The sequence below is a fragment of the Xiphophorus hellerii genome, chromosome 8, assembly GCF_003331165.1.
Source record: "Xiphophorus hellerii strain 12219 chromosome 8, Xiphophorus_hellerii-4.1, whole genome shotgun sequence".
Lineage (NCBI taxonomy): Eukaryota > Metazoa > Chordata > Actinopteri > Cyprinodontiformes > Poeciliidae > Xiphophorus > Xiphophorus hellerii.
Genome location: NC_045679.1, coordinates 9,952,184 through 9,978,805, shown reverse-complemented (window position 1 = coordinate 9,978,805; position 26,622 = coordinate 9,952,184). Strand labels below are relative to the sequence as shown.

Genomic DNA, 26,622 nt, shown 5'->3' with positions numbered 1-26,622 from the left:
TATATATATATATATATATATATATATATAGCACTGTTTTATATACACTCAGTTAATCCTCCATCACAGACCTACACACACAATAAAAGAAAAGCTGAAAGTGGATATGCACTCAGACTTGAGGGAAGTTTACAATGTCCAATTAACTTAGCATTATTGTTTTATTGTTTTTGGACTGTGAGGCCCAGTAGGAGTACCCAAAGGAAGTCTGTGCATGTACAGGAACAACTTGCCAATTCCATTCAGAAATCTACTGGCCAGAATTCAAACTCAGACTATTCTCGCAACAAGGCAGCTATAAATAAAAGCACCACTGTATAGCCCAATTTGTATTATTCTTATATGCATGAATAGATATTTCCATCTATGCAAGTTTTTAACATCCTGTATTAAATGAAACAGCACCCTCACCAGTATCCACTGATAAAGATAAGTATAAATATATCCCCCTCCTCTTAAAATCTGACAAACATACCAGCCTACATTTTTGTACTTTTTTTTGTTGGGGGATAAATTCAGCATTTATTTTGGTGTTGATTTTTTTTAATCTAAATATGCATGGGTACAGTTATTTTCAAACCTGTTCTTAATCCTTTTTACAATCTCATTTTTTGACAGTAAAACATTCCTCTTTGTAAAATGTCTCTACATTGTCCAGAGTCCTGAGTCCTCTCTTATGCTCTATTCCTTTTGGCTCATCCCACACATTTTGCAGTATTTAGCTTTGGGAACTGAGAAGGCGATTACAGAAAGCTGATTCTGTGCATGCCTGATGAATGTTTCTGGGTTGAATGGACCATAACATTTAATCTGCTGAAACAACCCATGATGTCACATTTTCAATTTTCTGACAAAAGCCACCACAGTAATTTATTTTAAATTAATGAAGTCATGCACTCTGACAAGAGTCGGAGGTCCATTTGGAAGAAAAGAGACCCCACAGATCTGTGGGCATTGGGTGCTTTTCCATATATCAATATTTCTTTAGATCAAACCCACCTAGAGTCTTTGTTGATGGCAAACCTCATCTAACCAAAGCACACAGTTCTATTTAAAACCGCAGTAGAGTTTTTGAAAACTCCTTCTCGGTAAAGTTATCGAACAGTGTTTCTTTTGCTTTTCTTTATCTTCTTTAACGACCTTTTTTATATGTCAAACAAAAGTTTTGTCTAGTTTAATATACAAGGGCTAAGAAAAATGTGTTTCTATAACACTTCATACTTATATCCTGAGAAAAGAGAAAAGGCGTTGGATTATTAATTTATAATTCTAGCTACTGTAAATTTTCTAAACAAGTCACAAAATGTTACATTTATACATAAGAATTGTGGCCGCAATGATGTAAAAAAAAAAAAAAAGGGTGGGATATTTTTCTCCAACAGATAAATGTACTCATATTGATTTGTTCTAAATTTTTAATGTGAGGTTATGATACTGCCATAAAAGACCAATTCAGTTTCAAGCTTTTTATACATTTTTACGTTGGGTGCCAATAACTGTGGCGGGGGCTGTATGCTGTCATCAGCATTTACCGTAGGTAGAGAGAGAGAACAGAATGAATCATTAGGAAGGAAAAGATTTGAATAGTTAACAGAATTGTGTGAGGCAAAGGGGAGACCTAATAAGAAAGGAACAGTGAAACTCACTGAAATCCTGGAGAAGATGACAGACAGGAGGGACAAAAGGTGAAAAGGGAAAATGTGGAATGAGATGTGTATTAAGTGAGACAGAAAGCCCCAGTTTAAATGTTGAATTATAACTTCACAGAGAGAGACAGAAAGTAAGAGAGAGCGGCTGTCAGGATGTGTGCCTTAAGGGCTCGTGGGGAACAGAGGGAGCTGACCGAGATAATGAATAAGCTTTCCTCTCTTGGCAGCGCTCAGTGAAAACATACACAGGTGTACATACAGATTCAGATGCAAGGTGAGCTCAGACAATGACATCTGTGTTAAGTCAGCGATGACTAAGTGTGGTTCTCCGGAATAGTGGTGTTCAGCAGTAGGTGACCCGTTCCGGGGTGACTAAGCATGCAGTTGTGATGTAATGCAATGTTCTCATTGTTCAGCAGGTTTACATTTAGCACGCCTGAGTCATCATTATCACTGGGTGTGCACAACTATGAAATCACATCCAGTTTTTCCTCTTATATATCATTTTCATAGTATAGAGCATCCCTAAGTTCTTTTTAGTTTGATAATGCCATCATTTCCGTTCCATTACCTTGCCTCTTACATTTCAGTGCTTTACACAGAGAGCTAGGTGCAACATCGTTATAACATTTCTAATAAAAAAGGTTATACAAATACATTATGTACTCATGCATTTTCATAAGTAAATCAAGCGAGCAAGTAAGGGAACGATGGCATGAGGCAAGCCCATGAGCCCTAACGCCGCTATTTTAAACTGTATTTATTCACAGAAAGCAACAGAGAGCAACTGTACTTTAGTGAATGCTCCAGTATAGTTAACATGTTTATCTGGTTGCTGAGGTTCTTGGCCATCAAATTTACTTCACCCACTCTGAAATTAAGGTTTCATTTTGGTGCCTAAATCTACATCTCTCAGGAAGCTACGCTGTTGGATACATAGATGGTCCTTCAGGTAATTACTATGGAACTTTGTTTAATTTGGTAGTACAGAATCCTCATTAAAAATAATTGGTAGACAGTAACAACTATCTACCAATTACAGGTTGACTATACCTGTATATAAACTTACTTAACTTTTGGTAACATGAACATCCTGCACAATGCGAGTGCCGGATTGTTACAGAAAGACGGTTGCAAGTTAAACTACTGGCAGGGGCATAATCTGTGTGAACAATGTGGTGTTTTTTCTATGCATATTTCTGAGAACTTATAGCTTGTATTCTTGGTCAAAAATAATGGAAAGTAGTAAACAATTTCTAGATAGTTCATAGTTTACCATATTTACAAAGATTAAGGCATTTTCCTGTTTTACCACAATGTGAAAATGCTTTTAGGAGTTCTCATAAGCTGAGTTCTTACATCCGAAAAAGCAAAGGGTACATCAAGCTATTTTGCAAAGCAATCCACACCAAACCAATGCAGGAACGACTGAGAATAAAGACAGTTCTGGGAACTGAAGACCTTCCACTTAAATTGCCATATGCTGTTTAGAGTTTAACAAATGCCCATAAATGTGCCACTATAGACCACTATACTTAAAAAGCACCACCTAGCATTTAAACAGTGTCAAACGAGGTGAATAAGTTGTCTATTTATTTCCTACTTTTGAAAATAAGTAAATCAAACTTGAATCAAACAGTGTTTTTTTTAGTTCTGTGATGCCTCTTATATTGCATAAATATATGAGCAAAATAATGGAAAATATTAGTTTTTTGTTCACTTGTGTTTTCATAATGTCTTTAATTTTAAAGTGTATTGATCAATTTCACCAAGTCAGCCTTGCACTGTCGTTCGCCTTCATATTAGGTGGGCCATGGATGTTTGCATTTAATTTGTGGCATAGATAAATAAAAACAAGTATATATGTTTTGTGGATATTTTAAGACATGTTTACCTAACAAGAATAATTACCTTAAGTGGCTGTCTTTAGACTGCACTTTTTTTTTGTTACCTATCACATGTGTGGGCTGTATGTGTTTGTGTGCCACCCAACTGTAGAAGGCCACCCAACTGATAATTGGACCTCCATCCAGGCCAAACTGTAGGAGTGAACTCCACAAATAGCCTCTGGTGGTAAAAATTCAGTGGACAGTTTAACAGATAGCATTTGTGCAGTGGATGTGTGGATGGTTGTGTGAATGTGTAATGGGTGTTGGAGTGTGTTCAAGCCTGATCTGTGCTGGAACTGTATCTGCTATGTTTACTGAGTCGACTTGGCAAACATGGCGAGTAAACACACACGCACTTTTAGCATGCACAATACTGGAGTCAGTCATCAAGAGAATGTGTCAGCTTTCTATTTTTTTCTCTAATTTTTACTGTTTAGTCTTTATAAAATATCTATTTGAAAATGTAGACTAAACATAGTTCTTACTTACATCCCACCTCATGTGATTTTGCCCTTAAGGCCTGTGTTTAAACTCCAGTCTTTATACTACAGAGGTGCACATAAAGTGCCAATGTTGCAACTGATTCTTTTTAATACTTGCAGTATCTTATTAAATAGATATGTAGCATTTAGTTATTTTGATATTGAAGGGATAACTGTCCACCCGAGGGACAGTTCGGGTGGACAGTGCTTATTCCACTGTCCACTTTTGGGACAGTGGAATAAGCAATTATTCCCTAAATAACGTCGACTAGGTTTTGGAAGAGAAGAACCCTTAATCATACTGGCCATAAGGAATGCTTGATCTTGGCTTGTGAATGAGTGATTGCTTTGCTCTTTAAAAGAGTCCTCTGGTTTTTTTTTGGCTTAAATGAATGAACTGAGCTGTAATAGTGACAAAACTTTCCAGTCCTGGATAAAATAATTTATTTCTCTGTTTTTAAGGATAGCTTGCACATAACTCTCCAACAGAAGTCATTACTACAGTGTTTACTTGGTAAGTATAGATGTAAATTTAGCAAACAGTACAGTAAATGCATACCATTGTCAAGCTACCAAAAGTTGTGAACCACTGTTAAGAGCAGTCTTATTGCAAAATATGGTTCCACAGACTAGTGCAAGAGTCGGTTTTTATGGGTCCTTAAGGAAAATTTGAGTTAGGGCCCAATTTCCTTTAAGCTCATCATCCAGCCACTGCAGTAACATCTTATCTTTTAGATTGTCCATGCTTATCTTAATGCATTGTTAATTTAATGCAAATTGTTCATCTGTACAACAGAATGTGTTTTTGCTTGATAAGCTGAATAGCAATTAATGAATTAATTACTTGTAATCATTACTTTATTGTAATGATTACAGTAAAGTGTTTAGGGACATGACAGTTGCAAATAAATAGTTGAGACTCAACTCGTTTTCTGCGTTCTCATTATAAATGCTGAATATTTGTTGAAATTTGTTGGAAACTGTTGGACAAAACTTGAAAAGTAATGTAACTCCTTTCAGCTCTTCCTGAAATAGACACAATTTGACAGTTTAGCCCATCTCCTAATCTGCTAATCAAAAACTTCCTTTTATTTGTGATTCTTTTAAAAGCTTCAGCTTGCATGTAAAAACTGTCTAATTTGTTTGGGGTTTTTTTCATTTAAAAATTCCAACGTTTCTTCAGTCTTACAGGATTTAATTTGGAACATTTTTTATTTTATTTATTTTTTGCACAGTGCTTTGAAGCTGCGTTGTCTGTGAAAGTTTAAGAAATCAACTTTATTTAATTATCAAGTTTTAAATTGAGGTTTACATTATGTTTTGCTCTCTGATGGTCTTGTGACCTGTCCAGAATGTACCTTGCAAAGATAAGCAAAGGTTATGGATGGATGGAATCTATGCAGTATTGAGACATCTGTGTTAAAAGTTATTTTTTACAGAATAAGGAAGTGATGAAAAAATAATAATAATTACAAAAATCTCATTCATTATCATATCAAATAAAACCAAACACTGACTTGTACAATTTCTCAGTGGCTGGTACAAACTTGTAATTTGCACACTTGACTTTGATATTTCTTTTTCAGAAACAATGAAACTATTGAAATGACTAATAAATCTACCAATACTCTCGGCCACATTTAATTGTTGTCTAATGACAAAAAATATGTATGAAATCAAAACTCATGTAATGGCTTCATGTTTTTTTAATCTTTTAATATACAGTACAAGCAGCAACCATTGTGAGTTGGATGCATACCTGTGCTCTTGAATTTGGGTGAACAAAGGTGGGACAGCGACTGTGAGTGTTTGACCCACAGTGGGCAAATCCTGAGCTCTGGTTCTGATTAACTCCCAGTAAAACCACCTCTGTTCAGAACATCACAGCCTGTACATCACACACTCTTCCCCATCACACACACCAACACACACATGCTGTGCAGCTCCTGGAGGCTCGCTGTTCACAAAGGGGGGAGCCTACACCCGTCATTCAAAGCCTTGTAGGACTTAAGAATGCTGACACACACACACTCATTTACACATACACATGACACACAAAGTGCTCTGTTTTCTTAGCTTTGATACACTTATAGAGTTCAGAGGTGAGAGGGCTGGAGGTAACAGTGTGTTTTTCCAGAGCTCTCTAACCACCTAAATCTGCTTCCACACACACAAGGAGGTCCAGATGGCTGGGTGGAGACAAAAACACACCTCACACACATATACATTTATAGTCACTTTTAAAACCTGAAAATACTCCTCAAAATGAGTCATCATGCAAAAGTTTGAGATTTGTGTACAGGCCAAAGCAGAACATTTGAAGCAAAGTGGTCCATTCTGTTGAGGATTAAGCTAATTTTGAAGGTCTAAAACTGTAGTGTTCATAACGTCCTTTAAAGAGACAATTTAGGATGAGCACATATGCCTGACTTTTCTGGTTTGCAGCATTTTAGCTTTGTGACATTGTTCCTGCAGCAGCAGGAGCGGCAATACTGTGCTTTCACATGATACACAGTTGCCAACATGCTCAGGTGCTCTAAATATCAACCAGCTGAAAGCAGTCACATGTGATCAGTCGCTAAATTTATCACCCAAAACAAAAAAGCTGTCATTCAAAAGAGCTCCAAGCATTTAAATCCTTGTGTACTTGCATGTAGGGGTGTATATTGAAGTGCTCAACCTGTGCTACCTCTTGAGATGTGCCTGACGTTGTCTTTAGTGAGCAATTATAGTCAGCACGACTGTGAAAAAGGTCACAGCCGTCCAGCTATCAACACTCGGCTCTAAATGCCAGTTGTGTGCGCTGTTCCCAAAATGCCAGAAGACACACTATCAGCCCTGGACCCCCCACCCCACCACTTCTTCCTCAGTGCTTGTAGTTAATCTGCCGCAACGCGGTGTGATTGATGAGAGAATTAGTGTTACCGAGCACAGCAAAGCAAAGCATTATGGGAATGAGGAAGCTGCAATACTGGATGTGGAGCTTGACATTAAAGGTTACAGTTGGTGCTACTTATGTGTGATTAGTTATGTGTTTTTGTGTAAATGTGAGTTGGCTCGGGACAGTTATTGATGGATGAGTGTGCCATGAATGCTTATTTTTCTGGTGTTATTGCCATCTGGGTCACAGGCAGGATAAACTCATTAACATTTAAGCTAATTAACGTTGGAGACCTGTGTGGATAAACACCTGTCAGTTAGTAACATCACTCTTAAATATTGGATAAATGTTATTGCAGCTGGAAGAGTGGAAAAAACAACACTGTTCCATTTTTTTCACACATTACTTTTTTCACATTTAGAAAACTAACAAACTTGTGAATCAGGCTTTAATGTGAAACATTAAACACCAAGGTTAATGCTGACATATTCAGCGTGAATCTCATATTACAATTTATAATTAGAACACTAGTCACAATTATTTGTAACTCTGATAATATACAAAAATCCTTAAAATTAATGAATCTATCTTGCACTAAAAAAAGTCAAACCCTATATGTGAGTACATTTAATAAATCTGGGTAAAAATTATGTGATATAATTCTTTTCAACAAGAGGACTGGAGGCACCCTTTACAGTACATACAGTATATGTATTGACATTTTAAATTAGACATTGTACGTGTAAAAAAAAATATATATTGTGAATAGGCACTACCTACCTAAATTGAATTAAATTAAAAGTTGATCATTGTTCAGTTTTGATTACAAACAAGATTTTTCGTTTGTTATTCAAATAGCCACAAGACAATAGCTAAACATGCCTTCATCTAGAGTCGGTGGAACAATGTTAGTTCATTTCATCTTGAATTTGTGAAATACCATGAGATTTTAAATAAAAATCTAGTAACCTTTGCCAGATCATCTTTTGGTCATCATTGGGTCTTTCACCAGGATAATACAAACAAATCAACAGAGAAATTATTTAAAAGACACAAACGCAACCTTGCCCATTGACCTCTTACTTCCTAGTCCCAATATATCCTTTTTGAACAGCTGTGAGTAAAGTTGTACAGAATATTCCATAAGTGAGAACCCAGGAGTCTGAACAAAAAGAACAATCACTCTCTCAGTTTGTGCCAGTCTGATGAGATGTTACATGAGAAGTTTATATGCTGTTGTAACGGCTAAAAGGCATTCTACCATGTATTTACAGCAAGGTGCTAATAGCTGTTTAAACAGATGCTTTAAGAAGAATACTTGTTTATAAACTCCAAAGTAGTCAGTTGAGGTAGTTCTTGGCTCTTAGCCGGATGTCTCCTGGGGCTCTCTCTTTATAAGTTTACTGTAAATGCCCCCTGGGAGGAAACCCCAGGATAGACCTAGAATTTAATGTACGTCTGCTTTGGGACGACCTTGGGGTGAGCAGGAAAATTAAAGTGTGAGAGTTAGACATAGAGCTGTGTGTTGCTGAGGAGATAATATTGTCTGGGTTTTCCCTCTGGACTTGGCACCATTGTGAACCGATCTACAATAAGCAACAAAGGATGGGTCAATGGATTTATGTTTTTTTTCTTCTTTTTTTTGCCCCATCTAAGTAAATGACCTCAAATTAATAGTTTGTTGTTTTCTTCTAAAAGAATGAGATTATATAGCTGCAATAAATGATTTTATTTTGTCTCATTTTACTTATCATTAAGGGTACTGAAAAGCTTGAAGGGTGCTGTAACAGAAATGCCGATATTAGTTACATATGTTTTGTATGAATACTCTGTCATTCAATTTTTGGCGTTCTTTATGTTCTCAATGTGAGCTCAAAAACTTGACATAGAATAAAATCCAAGAAGACCTCTTATAACTGAGTAGACTTTCCTGTCCTTGCCTGAAGGAAGGACAAATGTGTTTAAAAGTAAGTCGTTTAGTTACTACACGGAACTCTCTCAAGATCAGATGTCTTTTTTTCAACTCGTAGATAGGAGATTTGAGCTCTCTACCTTTTTCTCAATGTTAAAATTACAGCTGTCCCCCTCAAAGAGTGTGAAGATTTTCACCCTTTCTCTTCGTCTCAGACTAGGTTTCTTGAATAAATAACATCATTTCAATATCTGTAACTCCCTGACTTTGCATAGGAAGTTTTGTTTTTCAAGAGACTTGTCCTCTCAAAGTTCCCGAACAAACCAATGTTTTAGCTTCTTTTTTGCACACCCCCATCACAGACACACACAAGGCAGTTTCTTTTCTCTCTACACAACCCGGGCCGACAGATGGAGAATAGTGTTACTGTGATTTATTACATAAAACAGGCGGAGGGTAAGGTGTGATTTTATAGACTTTCATCATTCTTTGTGGTACCAGACGAGATGGTTTTGGCTAAATAACCAACCACCTCCAGCTAGGACCCAGCTGGATAATGCACCTCGGTCTCTCAGCATCACATTCTCAGTAATTTCCTTTACAATCCATAAATCTCAATCCAGCGCATTACTTAATAAAAAAGGTACCTTAAGAGCCAAATCATTTGTTTTGATTTTATGTTGTTGGGAGAACAGGGAACATTCTCCCACATGATGAATGTTTTACTTAGCGACAAAAACTCCTCACATGCAGTTTCCTTCTGTTAGGCTTGGAGACAATCAGAGTCATCTATAGTTATCTCTTCTTGCACATTTGAAAGCAATGGTTGATGTTCCTGAGGGCTACAACTCACTGTTTTTGCTAGAAACCAAAATATGTTTATTACCCAAATTATACTTGTTTTCAAGCAAAGACGCTTTGCTTATTCTATTTTGCCAAATTGCTCCTTTGTTATTGTGAGATCTGTCCATAGGGGACAAAATTGGTATCTTCTAGGAATAAACCTCATTTAGCTTTGATCAGTTTTTCTGTCTATGCTGAAAGTAAAGCATCCCCATAGCATAATGCTCCACCGGACCGTGGATGGTCCGCTCAGGTTAATGGGCAGTTTTAAGTTTCCACCATGCATGCTATTTTGAATGTAGGCCAACAGTAACATTTTGGACACATCTAACCAGAGCGCTGTTTTCCATGTCCTTGCATCATCCATATATTTTTTTTTATCAAAATCTAAATGAGATGCTGGTGTATTTTCAACAGTGGTGTTCTTGTACCCAGTCTTCCATATTGCTCACATTTGTAGTCTGGTAAATAATTCATGTGACATGTTTTCAGAGTTTTCTTTCTTTTTACTTTTGAAAACCATTTCTTCCTTTCTATCCTTCCACTGCTGCTTAGCTTTTATCTGCAACAAGTTTTGATTTGTTTGAGATGTTTCAGTAACATACAAACAAACTGATCTTTTTCGAAAGTTACTGCACATCAATCTCTTTTTTTGGCAAAAAAAATGGCAAAGTACAGGATAAACAAAGTATGTAGTAAAAAAAAATAAAAAATAAATTAAATAAAGAATGTCTTCTATTTTTACACACAACCCAGTCTGCCTAGTGTATTTCCCTCCTGGCTTTTCAATTTAAATGCAAATGTTCCCAAATCAGACTAAAAAAAAATGCACAGGCAAAATCATTTAATGCAGATGAATTATATATTTTAATTAAGCAGCCAAAAGAATCATGCCTATTCAGCCCTTTCCTCACCAGTGAGAAATGAATAAATAAATATGGAATAAGGAAGTAGTGGAAGGGGGCTAAATGGAAGGGTTAGGAGAAAGAGATGGTTGGAAGGACGAGGATGAGGGGGGTTGGATTGAGTTTGTGAAATTGCAGCTCTAAGCGCCTGTTGTCTATCATTATGTGAGCGATCTGAAGCTGTCAGATTTCGAAAATGTATTGTTTTCTGATAGACAGGCTAAATACCCCTGGCGTTCCCAGCACTCACATACACACATTACTATGCTCATATAGTTGCACTCGATGGGTGCAAAAAGTTTCTAAATGCACATACATTTAGAAACACACAAATATTTTAGCTATGATGGTGATGGGCTAACCAGCACTTAGAAAATGATGACCAACGAAGATGATTGTGATGCTCTGACAAGGGATGCAATTTTAATTTCATCCCCTGTCACTCTTCCCAATATCTCTTCAGATGAAATACATATGAGCTGCCAATCACTCACAAATACAAACAGGCACTGAAGTGCATGCAAACTTTCAGTAGCTATTTCCGTCTTTCACAGATGCATACACACAAAGCAAAGAGCAGTAATTGTGGAAAATTCAAGGAATGACTTTGAGATTGCAGAATTACTTTTAAGATTTTATGGTAAGAATTTATACAAGTAAATTGATTCAGAACTACCCATCCACCTTGGTGTGTTGGCCATCCCTTAGCGGCTTCTGAAACAGCATGATTGTCAGCAAATAGTCACATAAACCAGAACCTATGATGAAAACATTGTTTTCAACTCCTTAATAGACAAGGAGTACTCATAAATCTTGAATCTTTAAACACTCAACAAGTTGGTTGAGCTTAGTGACAGGTACTCACTTTGCATCTGGATTTGACACTGCAAGATCTCCTATTTCTCCTACCAGCTTGAGCTTTTGGCCCAATAGGATATGGACTAAAACTTTCTCTACCACAAGCATCATCCACCATTTGGTGATCAGTAAAACAGGAAGATGCCTCACTAAAATACTTGATGATTTGATGTGCTGTAACATAAATACATTTTGAAACACTGTATTTTAGGCTAAGTTAAAGTTTTTGAATTCCTACCAAAGAGTTTATAGCCCAAATCGAGCTGGAATATTGTGCAGCCTGACCTTGTCCAAGAAGTTAAAACATATAAACAACAATCACTTGAAAACATAATTAATGGGAGGAGGAAACGCTAAATTGCAATGGTGAAATGAAGCGCTGAGGTTGAAAGCATTGCACTCACAAGCATTACCCATCAACCGTCTTTGCTAATGAGGACTTAATGGTTTTCTAAAGTAAACACTTAATATTGATGACAGTATTCATAGAACAGTTCATAGAATACACTTTATTTTATCATTTCTACCTGTCATTAACAGCATTTAATTTTTTTTCCGTAAACAGCATACATTTTAGTAAATACCTCAAGAGTGAATTTTAAGGTTTTTTGAGAACTGTAGCACTGCCCTAATTAGTCTTCCCAAATGATTCTTAAACAAACATCTTAGGTTTTTTCCTTAGACCTTTTGAATGTTTTTCTTAAACCCCTTAAAATTGGTAATTCATGAAAAATCCCTTGAGTGTGCAATGTCTTAGAATGTTCTTTATCCTTCTGACATTTTATTCCCTCCATGAATGCTTTTTCATGTTCCTAAACTTCAATCCAGTGCTTGCAGTTATGTATTCTTTTTTTCCCCTTTGTGCGATGCTTTAACATGTTGTTGTGGGTTTCACGTTCCGCCTAACATATAATGAGTGAAGGATACGATATGTAGGTTGGGAATTGGGAGATGAAGACACAGACAGAGAGAGCGAGAGAGAGAAAGAGAGAGACTCTGCAAGCAATAGTCAGAAAGTAGAAAAAAGCAAGAAACAGAATTTTTAAAAAGTAAGTTCATAGCTGAAGCTAAACATAGAGCTAGAGCAAATGGGATATGACAGACGTTAGTATCAGCTGGAGCTTTGCCTCAAAAGTACAAGGAAATTCACTTCCTTTCTTTGGCTCTATTTAAAATGTTCACTCTGTTCTTCACACACACACCTTACTCAGTGCAAATCTCAGCAGTAGGCAGACCCGTAGACAACCTTTCTGTGTATGAGTGCCAACTATTTGTTTTTGACGAACAGAGGAAGGAGACACAGTAGACACAGCCAAGAGATGGAGAGTCGAAGGAAAAGACAAAATTTGAAGGGAAGATTTGGGTTCAAGTCCCTTTGCTGGCATGACTTCACACAGCTCAGCTGCACTTGGACATAGTCGGGAATTCCACGGAGCTCCAGCTATTGTTTTTAACGTCCTGCAATGTGCAATAGGCATGGAAAAAAGTCAACATCTCAATGTAAAGATTTATTTCCAAATGATTAAATTTATGATTTACTGGTGACACATAAGCACATTTTGCTTACTGTAGAAGATGAGAATAAAAAAAATACATTAAATAAATAAATACATTTTAAAAAAAAACAAAACTTAAACTTACTCAATTCTACAATTTCCTAAGTGTCAGGTTGCAACTCTCGAAATGCCTGTTTTGGAGCTTGTCGTATAACTAAATTTGAGTCACATAGTAAAATGTGGGCACTTATATTTATTTTGTGAAGCAAATGATTATCCATGCATGTTTTTTGGGGTTTTTTTTATGGAAGCTGTATTTGCTTGTTTTGTGCTATACCTTTAAGGGCTGCTGGCCATGGCCCATCCCAGTAAGGATGGGCCCATTAGGCTGATGAATGAAGGGAAAGCGACAGAAACAGAGGGGGAATGTACAACACAGCAAATAGAAACAACCACTAATATGAACAACTTTAGTGAGACAAGAACAGCAGGGAAATGAGATAACTTGATCTAAAAATCTGAAGTACACAAGAAAAGGACACATTAGGGAGTGTAATGAAGTGAAAAAAGATAGACAGTGCAAGATTCAGAGAAGGCAGGAAATGGTTATCTCTCCATCTCTTACATGGTGATGTCTATGGGTCCGTCCGTCAGTCAGTCAGGAAGACGGGCGCACACACGCTCTCCTGCTTTCACACGCACTCCTGACTTTGCTGTGTGTGTGTTTACAGATGGCAAACCTTGTGACATCGTTGTGCTGTGTAGTTCTGGCGGCAGTGGTGGTAGCCTACGCTCAGAGGCGCAGTCAGCTTGGTGAGTTTGCATTTTATCTTTTTTACAAAAGAATTCCGCCTTCCTATCAAGCCTTAACCTCTGTCTCTCTTTTTTTTCCCTAAAAGTAAATATGATTTCAAACCAGAATTATTAGACTTTGTTTTCTACTTCCTCTGAACTTGGTATACTTTTTTTGGACTCTTGTCTTTATCATTTTGGCTGTTTTGTCTCACTGGTACCTCAGATTTCTTCATGGTTCCCAGATTTTTCTCTTTGTCAGAAGCTGAAGATTCCAATTTTTTTTAACATGGTCTTAAAAAAAAACATGTATCATGAGCTGTAATAATGGTATCAGTGTATACCAAGGCTTTAAGGGGTTAGGATCTGTAAATCACATTCTGTCCATTATATCATTTTAAATATTTAATCAAAAGTCCTCTTAATGACCTAGAATAAAAATGCAGTACTCATCCGACTCTTTTTCCAAGTTTGTAAAGCGTCATTCCCCGTCCTCCATGTTTTGTTTTTTTTACACACCAATAACCTAGCTGAAAAAAAGGCTTTTATCAAATAAAGATGAATGTTTGTTTGGAAATATTTCTGGTCACAAACAAATGGTGGTGTGAAAATCAAAAGGGCCACCACCCTTCTATAATATAGAAAGCTATTTATTATAGATGTGAGTAATTATCCCAACTAATATCAGTTACTAATCGGTGTACCTATGTAAAGACCAAAAATGAACAAATATATTTTTCTTTGTAAGCACTACAAAATTATTACTAACTTTAAATGTAATTTATTATGTTGTGCCTGTATGTATCAAAATAAAAATGAAAACAAATCATGTTACAATATTATCATTTTACTGTGAGAATCTCTTACCAGCCCATATGCATGACATCTTTTTTTCTGCATGCATTTACTTTCTCACTTTTTCTTGAATTTAGATTTGCAATTTATCTCTTTGAATGATAACTGTACTTGTACTTTGTGACATTTTGCAACAGTAAGGTGCAATATTTTTTGTCTGCTTTAGATGAGTTGGCATCCATACATTGTTTTGGTCATTACCAGAATGTTTCAAAATCAAAGCTGAAACAAGATATGGCAGCTGCTCCTCTGAGAGCTTGCACAAAATGCACAAGATTAAATCTGGCCAAGCCATTAAAGGGTGTGAGCTTAACACACAAGTCAGTATGTCACTTGACTCTTAGTGAAGATTGGCCTTGACTTAACAGCCCATGAGAATGGACTATTTAGGTCAGCTGACCCAAAAAAGACTCCAAGGATGTCAATAAGTCCACAGTGACGCACGTCACTGTGTCACAAGACTCTCACACAAACACCCAGACACACAGTATATTTTGTAACAGGAATAATGAATTTGAGTATTACTGGATAGCACAGACAAGTTAAATGTAAGAGAAGTGAAGTAAAAACAGAAACAGGCAGTGTCAGACAGAAAGTCAGCCACAGCAGTAATTAATGCCGGAAGGGAAAGGTTGCTGGGTCATGAACTGAAAGAAACTGAGAGCAATATCAAACATTTGGCTATGTGAGAAAGACAGATATACTCCTCTTGTGTTCTTTTTTAGTAGTCACTTTCATTCATAATCAAAATTATTGAAATATTTTTCAACACAAATTCAAAGTGTGTTTTCTTTTGTGCTCTTCTGAAAAAGAAATTAAATCAAAACAGACAATTGAAAAGGGGCACATTTGAGGAAATAAAGTATATAAAAGGTGGGATGAGTCATAAATATTTTCAACTTTGGAAAATAAATATTTGTGTTGTTTTGGCAACTCTTAACTCTGTTGCATAAACTAAGATATATATGCATAAAAACAGTCAATGCTGGACTAAGACCATTTTTTGGTGTCATTTATGCTTGATATCTAAGTTCTCTTTCTTTCCTTGTTAGGATACTACCTAACCCAAAATAAAATCCTTCCTTATGTTGATATAGCCATAGCATTTGGATTAGAGTTATAAATACACTTTTTGGGATTTGCACCAACACTGATTTCCAAACACTGATTTCTCACCATGTTAGAATGGCATACACCTCCAGGGTTTGTCTCTCTGAAGCCACACAGAAGTGCTCACTTAACGCAATTCATGTGTGCAAACAGCTATTCATTTACATTTTAAGTAAATGGGAAAAACCCTCTATTGGGCTGGGATCCATCTGTTAGAAATTTACAGACTGATAAAGGAACACACTGTTTGCAAATGAAGTTGTGTATGCCTGTGCTATCCAGAGGGTAATAGGTCCATTTGAGACTTCTGGATTATTGACAGCCATAAATCACAGAAGAAAGAATGAGATTCTGTGAAACAACATATCTGTAGAAAGAATACATTTAGCAAAATTGGCAAGTTTACATGTGCAATTTTTTACTGGACCTGATGTTAAAGCAATTTTTAAAAAGTTCAGGAATCCTAATATTTTAGCTGGCATTTAAACTGCAACAAAATGACCATTTCCAGTGTCTAACGCCACATGTCAGAAACATTAGTTACAACAGGATGTAGGAATTATTTCCTCACCAGCAAGACCCTTTAAGCATAAAGCCAAGAACTCTGGTGTTTAGGTCTGCATACTGAATATCTACTGAGCTCAGTTAAAGATTCATGCTGACAAAAAATTTGGCAAAAGAACATTGGATGGAAATCTGAGCCCCACAAAAGGCAGTCCCTCAATAAAACATCACTTGAAACAACAGAGAAAAATGAAAATAATTGAAAGGCAAAAGCCCACTGAGAGAAAGGGAGGTAGGCTCCAAGGTAAGGCCAATTAAGCTGTGTTGAATATTCCTAGTACAAAAACAGACATTCAGATGGTTTGAAAAGGAGAATTAAATACTAAGTTGGTGGAAAAGACTTAAGATGGATACTTCTAAGGTAAAATACTTAAGAGCTGAAAACGTGAAGAAAAAGATACACTCATCTAGAAAGAGTGAATTATTCATGATACTTAATCCTTCTTTGAAAATGACAAACTATGATTTAGCAAAACAAAATGGGAAAAAGCAAATGAATAATAACATTCTCTCTGTTCAGCACAAAACAAACCTAATGCCAACGTAAAGCAATCATTATAAATAAGGTCAGAGAAGTCTTAAATCCACACATGCTGCACCACTAAGCTGAACTTGAACTTTTACCATCCCAGTTATGACTGAAAGAAAGGGATAAGTAACCTTACCTTCAAAGAAGAAGAACGTTATTTTTAGTCATTATTATTAATGTAAAAGCAGGATGTTTTGCAGGTGTAGCAGTGATTCTTAAAAATGGAAGCCTTCTGTAGGCAGGATAGTGTGAGAAATAACTCAGCTTTGTACATCTCAAGGCTTTATTAAATTGAATTAATTTCAGTTTTATTGTTTAAATCAATTAATTGACATAAATTGTGAGTTTGACTTTCCAGTGTGCATGCAATATACAGCTAAATACATAATCATGCATTAACACACACTACATTTCACCAGTATTACATGGTCTGTTAGCTTGAGTGTGTCCTACTGAACTCACACTTGATTCATGTCACTAGTGTATCATGTTTGTTTATGACGGTGACAAACATGCTACATTTATTCAAACTCATGCTGAACAATGTCTCCAAACATATGACAGTAAAAATTAAACCACAATGTGTCTGAAAATGAAATTACAATGTTATGGTCAAAAGTGTATTTTGTTCCAACCAGAATTTTTGTTGGACAACTTAAATATTCTGGATTTAAAATGCTGCAGTAATGTTTTAATGTCAACTAAAATAGTATTATCTTTTGTTTTTCTTTTTTGTAATGTAATTTGTTAAAGAGAAGCAGCAAACCCTGATAAGGCCCTTAGCCTAATGAAACGGATGTATGTAATAATAATGTTTCAGTATACTGTTTTTTTATGCAACTCTTTTTATAACTCATGTCCACATAGTGCTGTCACACTGCTTTTTAAACAAAGAAAAACAGTATATTCTACAGCTATTGCCATGCACTCGTAGACTGACACACATATTGTATATTTTTGCATAGTGACTTTACCATAGTGAATGTATTGTGAACAGCACTGTTCTGATTAGAGTCTTGTTACATTCTTTAGTAATATACTATTTTTTATTGAATAAACATACAACCTCTTATTGAGATTTTTGTTCATACTTCTAAATTATTAAAGTAATTTGTTGATATTCTTATAAGTATTTGTATTTATAAACTGAATATACTTTGACAACTGCTAAAGCACTGATAAGCAGCTTTAGTTTAAAATTGGTCAGCTATGAGAAGAAGGGTTGGATGATTGAAGGGCTCATTAGACAGCTGATGCCTGGATGTCTCTGTTTCTTCCAGATTACGTTTTTCTAATAGCGATAGAGTCAATCATATTCTATTTAAAAGTCAATCTTCACCTGCACTGAGGACCAAAATATTGACACCAAGAGGAAAAACGGTTTCTTCCTTTTTCTTCAGTATGAGATCTTCTGCCTCCTTAATGTAGCTATTTATTTGCTATATTTCTCTTTCTGTATGCTTTTTTGGTTTGTTTTTAAACCTGAGAAATCCCCAGAATGTTTTTCAAAGGCATTAGTATTTCAAGAAGTAGGTGCCTTACCAGTAAATTTTGAAATACTGTGACAAAGCACAACAAGAATACAAATAGCGTAGGGCAGTGGTTGTCTAACTTTTCATAACTAGCCCCACTTCAGGAAGCTTGGTTGATAATGTTTTTATTCCAGTTTGAGTTGTTACCATAAGGCTGTTTGAATTTGACATGGCCACCGGCCGCCCAGGACGGCATCTTGTGGGGGGTGGAAAGAGGAGAAAATTTCCACCTATAATGACTCTCTCCATCTTATCCCTTCCTTCAACACTCAGTTATGCAATACTCCATTCTCTTTCCCTTTCTTGCACATTGTCTACACTTTTGTCCCCTGGAAATCCTTGCTCTGGACTCTCCTTCTCATTGTTTTTCCCCTTAATAAAACACAGTGATCTAAAGAAGGTCTGCCGCTCATGGTACCATTTACTTTTTCTCCATGTGAATTAAAGAGCTGGTGTACTACATTTTCTACCATTGTTCGAACTTCTAACCTCACATTCTGTCTAATTTTTACCAACAAAAGAGTGAAGGGTTAAGAAACGAAAAGCTTAGGCAATTTTCAGCCCGAGGGACTGAGAGCAAATGAGAGACAGCAGGAAATAAGAGTTTAACTCCCCAACTAATTCCATGGTATTACTGCTGTCATAGCTGTATTTATTTCCCGAGCATTCAACACACGTTGGTGACTCCTCAACATGCCTGGGCGTATGCTTTCCTACACAGACCTATTTATCCATTCCTGTGAATGAATTGTGTAAATTGTTTAAACCAAATTAATTATTGCAATCTTGTAACCGACCTCTATCATGCATGACAGCTGAGTCTAATTTAATTCGTGCGTAGAGGCTCATATAGACAGATGAAATTAGCATTGATACAAACTCTTTGAAAGCAAGATGTCAGACAGAAAACAAACACTGTCATCTATTTCAGGAACATTGGTTGCAGGAACATGGTGTATCTAAAAACAAAAACAAAACAAAAAAAAACTAACTACAAAATCATGGGCATAGAGGACATTGTTGTTAAAGTGTGAATCTCCCCCAAAAACATGCCATAATTTGTTCGTCTCTGCACAAATCACAGCAAAAGACAGTTCCAGACAGCTAAATGTAATCAATTATTCATGAGGGATAACTACTCTCTGATGTGTCATCAGAGAAAACAGACAGCAGGAGGAAACAAGTAAAGAAGCACAAAAATCATGTGTTTTTGTTTAAGCCATATAACATTTGCAGTGGGGGAACCTCTATCGGTCTCATTATCCAGAGTAGCACTCAATGTAATCAGTGCTCTCTGTTTGGCAGGCAGCGTGCAATAAATTCAACATGGAGCTCATCCGGTTGATTGACTGACAGCATTGGCAGATGAATTACAGTCTGACTGACTCGAAGACTGGCAGACAGGCTTAGTGAAGTGATACTGATCCTATTTACTTGTGGTTTAGGGATGAAAAAGCACAAGCATGAACCCTTCATAATACATGTAGAAATGTACTCCAAATATTTCTAAATTTTAAGAAATTGTAAAAAATATATATATTTATATATATTTTCTTTAAAACTCTTGATGAATTAGGCTTCCAACTACCAAAAAGTAATGCTTTGAGAATATGTATACATTATGTTTGTCTTCAAGTCGAATTAGCAACTTGAAAGCAAATATTTCAAGTTTCTGGTTCTCTGAATACAGCAGGGAGCTAGCGGTAGGAGTATGGTAAGCCATTACATCATATAATTTGGGGGCATTGCAATGTCTGATACAGTCAAATTAAAGCAAGTAGAAACGTCATTAGGAATTCAAAAATTTCAGACACCAGAAGGAGCACGATAAGGTACCATCTGGGGGTATCACTGGCAGGTAAACTATAAGTATAGACATATTTATTTTAAAGAAATCAGACTCATACCTGACTTTATTAGAGCTGCCCTAAATCAATCAGCTTGCTTTTCTGAGGTAGTGGTTTTCATATGGGTGCTATGGAACACAGGGATCAGCAACATTCAAAGCTCAGTGAGGCACTTTTGTCCCTGCTCTCGATAAAGTCATAATCTACCTGGCCAGAGAAAAAAAAAACGTGTTGGGCTTTCTAAATTTGTCTATAAATAAATGTGTTTATTTTAAGATGAAGATTGGTAAGCAAAATAATATTTTCTCACCATAAAGCTATTTTGATTTGATTGTAATACAGAGTTGCAAAAGAAAAATGAGGGTAAAACAAACTTCTTGGAAATGGATTCCTAATAACATTTGATTACTAGCCAGTAAAAAAACAAAAACTTATCCACTCTGTCAATTAGTTTCAATTGTCTTCCCTTAAGTGTCAGACATTAGAATTCACTGTGACAGAAAAAAGTCAGATAGGAGAAACAAATGACAAATGTCTGTAGAATCCAATATTTTTTGTGAGAGTTCTGTAATTTGACCACTACAGATTCAGAATTCCCGACTGTCTGATAAAATCTTTCATGTAATGGACCATTTCCAACCAATTGCAGTGTTTTTCACGAAGATACAGAATCTCCAAATCTCACTGTCTGAGTGTTTCTGTCTATTTGTGTTACGTCCGGTCTGGTGTGCATTTGTGTTTTTGTTGTTGTGAAACTCTTATCTCATCAATCATTAAGAAGGAATTCCCATTAAGGCTTACATCAAGCATCACTCTTCCCTATTTGTGTTTTTCAGCTGGCACCTTCCCGAAAATTAAAAATAATTGATTTACGCAGTATGTTTTCTTTAGATATGTGAACATTTATATATATATATATAAGTAAAAGAATGAAGGTATGTCACTTTGATACCATACTGTAACACAGTTAGTGTAGAGCTTGTATAAAAGTATTGTATAGCTTCTTTAACTCAACACACAGTCAGATGTTTTTAAACTGTTGGCAACAAAAGTGACTACACAAATAAGTTGAAATGACCAAATTATCCCCAACATGTCAATATTTTGTGTGGTCATTAATATTTTACAGCCCTGCCTGAACTCTCTTGGGAGCAGAGTTCTCTAGAGCTTCCCAGTTTGCTACTGGAATTCTATTCTGCTTCTTCGTGATGCATCCACAGAGCTGGTGGATGTCAGAAACCTTAGAAACCTCACACTCCTCCATCCTCCATTTGAAGATGCCCCACTAATGCTCAATAGGATTCATGTTTGGAGACATGCTTGGCCACTCCAGCACCTTTACCCTCAGTTTCTTTAGTTAAGCATATTGGAGTTGTGTTTTTGGATGATATGATGCTTCTGTATGTCATAGAATATATTAGCATTCACTTTTCTCTCAAAGAACCTTGGCTCCTCACAGCCAGCCACAATCATGCAGCTCCAAACCATGACACTCCTTCCACACACTTATTTTTATAGAGGAGGCGTCTTTAGAGGCGATTTCCATCTGGGATGTCAGCTGTACTGACCAATTTGATGAGGTTTGCGACTATGACCCGAGCACTGACTGGCTGATTCCCCATTTCTTCAACAATGCGAGCAGTATTCATATGTCCATAGATAGACAGACATATTTGATTTTTATGAACAACATGCTTCACATGTTTTTCTTAAGGTCTGTTTTTGTTTACCTTCTCCTACAACGTTTCCTGCATTGCAATGAATTTCAGAGTTTTTTTAAACAAACAGCATGTGGGTATGAGCAAGAGCAAACGCAGAAAGATTTCTGGTACATAAAGCCCTGTTATGTCTTTGAAGTAGCCATGTCACTCTTGAAGCACTGCAATATTGGACAGTACATGTATACTTGCACCAGTTGTGCAGAACTGGATGTTGTGCTTAACTAACATTTTTCTTTTCCCTGACCTATCAAAGACTCAGCTAATCATGTGGAAAGAAAATGTGAATGCTTTTGGAATGACCCGGAGTGGTCAGGAATTAATAAGCCCTGTAAATGAGACTGCAGGTAAAGCAACTAATTTAAATATTTAGTTTATTATTTCGTTATCGTTGTATTAACTGAGTTCAATTTGCTATGAATATGTAGCAGTGGTGCACATATGTAGCAGACTATCCATAGGGTTTATGAGCTAAAGTACTCATGTGACAGAATCTTTATATATATATACTGTATATATATATATATATAATAAATCCCCCGTGCCTACAAAAAAAAAGAAAAAAAATGCTGGTATCGCTTTCATTCTGCCTATTCAGCAGCAAATTGAGTGTAAGAAATATTCCTTTATTTCTTACATTGACCCTATCAAAGTATAAATTGCCATGCTACTCTTTATTATCCTTTTGCTCGTCCATCTCTTCAAATACACACAAGATAAAAGCAGAGAACAAGGTCCAAGCAAAACTGTCCATGAATATTATACCTCACCAGTCAGGCTACACACACTCACCTTGGCTTGCACAATTTTCGAAGAACAAACTAACACAAGTAGTCTGATGGGTGTGTGTAGTCACAAGTGAGTCATTTGTTAAAGTGAAGTCTAATGAGGCTTACAGTGGGTCACAACCAGTCAGTCTTTGATGACAAAAAAAAAAACAGCTACTGAATAATGTGACGTGACGATTGAAGGGTCAGAGAGAGTTTAGCATTTTGAAGTTGACAAAGTGAATTTTGCTTCAAAACATATTTTTTTCATGCCATGGAAACACAGAGGATAAGTTTCAGATGGACATACATGTTTCTTGAGGTGTTACAATAATGAATAAATTACCAACTCCTCATAATCTGTTCAGTGATTCTGTAGCGAGATTTTAATGTGGCTAATTTTTGGCCCTTTTTGAATTCTATTGATTTTTTGATATGCTTTCTAAATCCTCCTTCCCCTCAAAAATTTCATCACATTTAGAAATATGTTTACAATGGAAAAATTGTAATGTGTTCAATACTTATTTAACCTGCTGTATAGAAGAATACATAAGTTATGTTGAGTCATACAAGCTACCCAGTGCCTCCAAGATGTCATAAAATATTGCATTAAATGTACTTTTTCTAAAGTAAGAAATGGTAATCATTTGTTATAAAGAGTATGTTTCTCTTTGGCTAAAACATTTTTATGATCACAGTCTGAGCACATAAATGTACTTAAGTTATACAGAGCTTTTCTAGTCATCTTGAGCCCTCAAAGAACTTTACACTAATCACATGCACCGAATTGCACTCACAAACATGGACACATTCATACACCGATAAGGAGATTGGTGAGCAACTTGGGGTAAGTGCCTTGCCCAGGGGCACATTGACATGTGGCAGGAGGAAGCTGGAGTCAAACCCACTTTCCGATTGCAAAGCAACTGCTCTTCCCATTGAGCCACAGTTGCCAGCGGAACTGTGGCTCCTCTGGCGCTGATGAGATTAGGACTTCTATTCTCATCAGCTATTCTCAACTATGATTCTCCACTATGAAGAGAATAGAACTTTTAAAATGGTATCTTCAAATGCATGCATTTATCCTTACCACTCCCAGCTAAATCTAGTTGTTGATTCATATCTATTTAATTTGGCTTTGGAGATCTGCAAAAAAAAAAAAAAAATATTGGCATTGATCTAGAAGTGTATAAGCATTTTAGATTTCATAAAGACTTCTTTAAAACTTAGAAATGAATGGTGAGTAACTATTGATGTGTGTAGTGGACACATCAGTATCTTAAATTTGAAATTATAACTTTAAACAAAGTGGTAGTTTTAATAATCATTGCTATGTAATAGATTACAAGCCAATTAAATATATTCTCAAGCACTATTTCAGATAAAAAAGTTAAGCATTTTTGAAATATCTTCATTTATCATGCTTTGTTAAACAGCAACTGAATATACCTAGTAATAAAATCTTTGATAGTTCATAAGTATTTTATTATCTTGGTGTTTCATTGTAATGCTGCACTAAAGCTTGAGTGGAAGTTTTGAGATAGATTTTCCAAATGCAATAAGGCAGTTTTTTTTTTCTTTGTAAAAGTAACAAAATGTATGGCTGTAAGTATTAAAACACATTGGGAAGTTTTTATTGGTAATAATAATACTATATTTTATTTGTGGAGCACTTAAGTGTTTTTCATAGTCTCAAAGTGCCAAGTGTTATTTATCCTGTAGTGGGTACCCAGCAAAGTGTGAAAAATGTATAAAAATGAGGTTCATGTACAGTGGCTACAGATAAGGTCACATTTCTTTAACTGGGGTTTGAAAAAAGCTTCATATATTCTGTGTTTCAATGAAGACACTTTGGCAGAATCAATACTGGAAATGAAAGAGTGTGCTGTAATTTAAAAGAAATACACTTAACAAATCAATTTATCTAGTCATTAAAAAGGGGCTTTTCATTCATAGATTGCCAAAAAGCCCCCTAATATTGAATTGAGAGACCATTTGTGAGAGAAATTTTCTGTTTCCAAAGCCATTTTGCTGATCCCAAACCATTAAATCCAAACTTATGTATTCTTGTGCCGTTTAAAAATCGGAGAGCCCCTTCTGATTGTCCCCAATTCTTCCTGATAAACTGTTCAATAAGGTAATGCTGCCAGGAATCTAATGTTTTTTTTCCAGACAGTTAAAGTAGAATTTTGGCTAATGTTGTTTTGCAGTAAAACTTTGTGCCAAGACATTGGAAGTGACTCTCCAGGCTTTCAAAGTGGGTTCTGGACTCTGTCAGACTTCTATATATACACATTTTATCTGATATGTTGTGAACAACATAAGAGATATTTGGAAAAGAAAAAAAAAGAGCAGTAATGGTTATTGATATGGTTTGCATGGCTCACAAACCAGTGTTTTTGTTGTTGTTGTTTTATATGTTTTTTTTTGTTTGTTTGTTTTGTTTTGTTTTTACATGGACAACAGTATTTGGTTGGTATGTGGTCAATAGGCATGTGTGTAGCATAGAATTAAAACAGTGGCTAATCTTTAAATACAAACTGATAATGATACTTTAATTATTTTACTTGCACAATCCCAAACCCCCAAGATAGTGTTCCATGTACAGTAAAAATTTGATTTGTCTTTGTCTTTCAGAGACATCTTACCCATTGTTATATTTCATTGTTATATGTCTTTTCAGACTAGAACTCATCACTTTGACAAAGACAGTAAAACTTTTAGAGGGTTGTATCTTGGGATATGAGAATGATGGTGTCATAGAAATAGCTCCCAGAATATATTCTACCTTTGATTGCTTTGCAAGCTGAAGAATCTTTTTCTTTAATGCTGTCTGACATGAAAGAGGGTTGTTGTGTCCTGTCACTTTGAGCTTGTGTCTTTGTCATTTTGCATTTCTGTTGAAAACCTTTTGTTTGAAAAGCCCATTTCTGGATATTTGGCTCTGAGCCAGTAGCTGTGAAGCAATGCTGAGTGAGCTACCTTAAAAATGTGGAATAAAACAGCAGCAACAAAACACTACACCTTTTCTAAAGGAACCCTGCGTCCTTGTAGACGAGTGGCGACAAAGGCAAAGATGAAGCATAGCTCGCTTGTGTGCATGTGCTTGAGTGTTTTGGCCGTTTGTATTTATTGCCCATGACTTTGTGCAAGGACACTCCTATCTGTCTTTGTTGAAGAATGATTTGTTGCTGTGGAATGGATTCATACACAAACCATTTGCTCCCCAATCCCTGAAACTTTATTGTCAAGGGACGATAGCTTTTCTTCTCTGTCTGTTTGAATTCTAATTCTCAAAGCTCTACCACCAAGAATACTGGAAATTGCGAAAACACTGCACACACCTTAATGTGAGATGTGTGTGGAGGCTTAAAATAATGTGGCATTGCTTTTGCCACATAGCAAATTGGGCCCCTGTATTTACAGTCAAAAGGAATTAATCAAATTTCACATTTAGCATCCAAGCAAAATATAAACGTGTTGATTAGATTCATACATCAATGGGGCCATGTTAGTCAAAAGTTTATTATTACGGTGGGAGGACTCAATACTTATTTTACATCTGACATAAAACTATATTTATACATTTCTGAAGTTGTAAAGCTGCTGTCACACTTTTTTTTCTCTTGCCATGTACATTGGTGTATCTAAAAACGCATTTTAGTATACACTTAGTAAAACAGAATGCCTTACCAGGTGTAGAAAATGCAGGTGTTGGTTAAGATCCCCAGTTTTGTATAGTTTTATATTGAAATCAAGGCTTAAAACACTTAACTAATCAAGTTAAAACAAGCAAATAAAGCAAAACTATATTTTATTATAACATTAGCATTTGTTGCAATACAAAAAAAACACATTTGTACTTTCATGCACATCTCAATACGGTACATTGAGATGTGCAATATACCATTAAAATACCTTTAATGGTATTGAGATTCCATTAAAAGATCATGCTTGGGACTACACATGGCTCAGTAGCTGTCCAGTCACAAA

General features: G+C 36.0%; 1 protein-coding gene across 3 annotated transcripts in view; it reads left to right on the top strand.

The window, feature by feature from the left end:
- Positions 1–26,622, top strand: part of cntfr (ciliary neurotrophic factor receptor) — a 235,475-nt gene that overhangs the window by 80,246 nt on the left and 128,607 nt on the right. The window contains exon 3 of one of the 3 annotated variants that reach the window (XM_032570004.1): positions 13,647–13,728. The exons of the other annotated variants lie outside the window; for them this stretch is intronic. Within the exon in view, the coding sequence (XP_032425895.1) occupies positions 13,647–13,728 (82 nt within the window). The remainder of the gene's footprint in view (positions 1–13,646; positions 13,729–26,622) is intronic. 3 annotated transcript variants of the gene reach the window in all.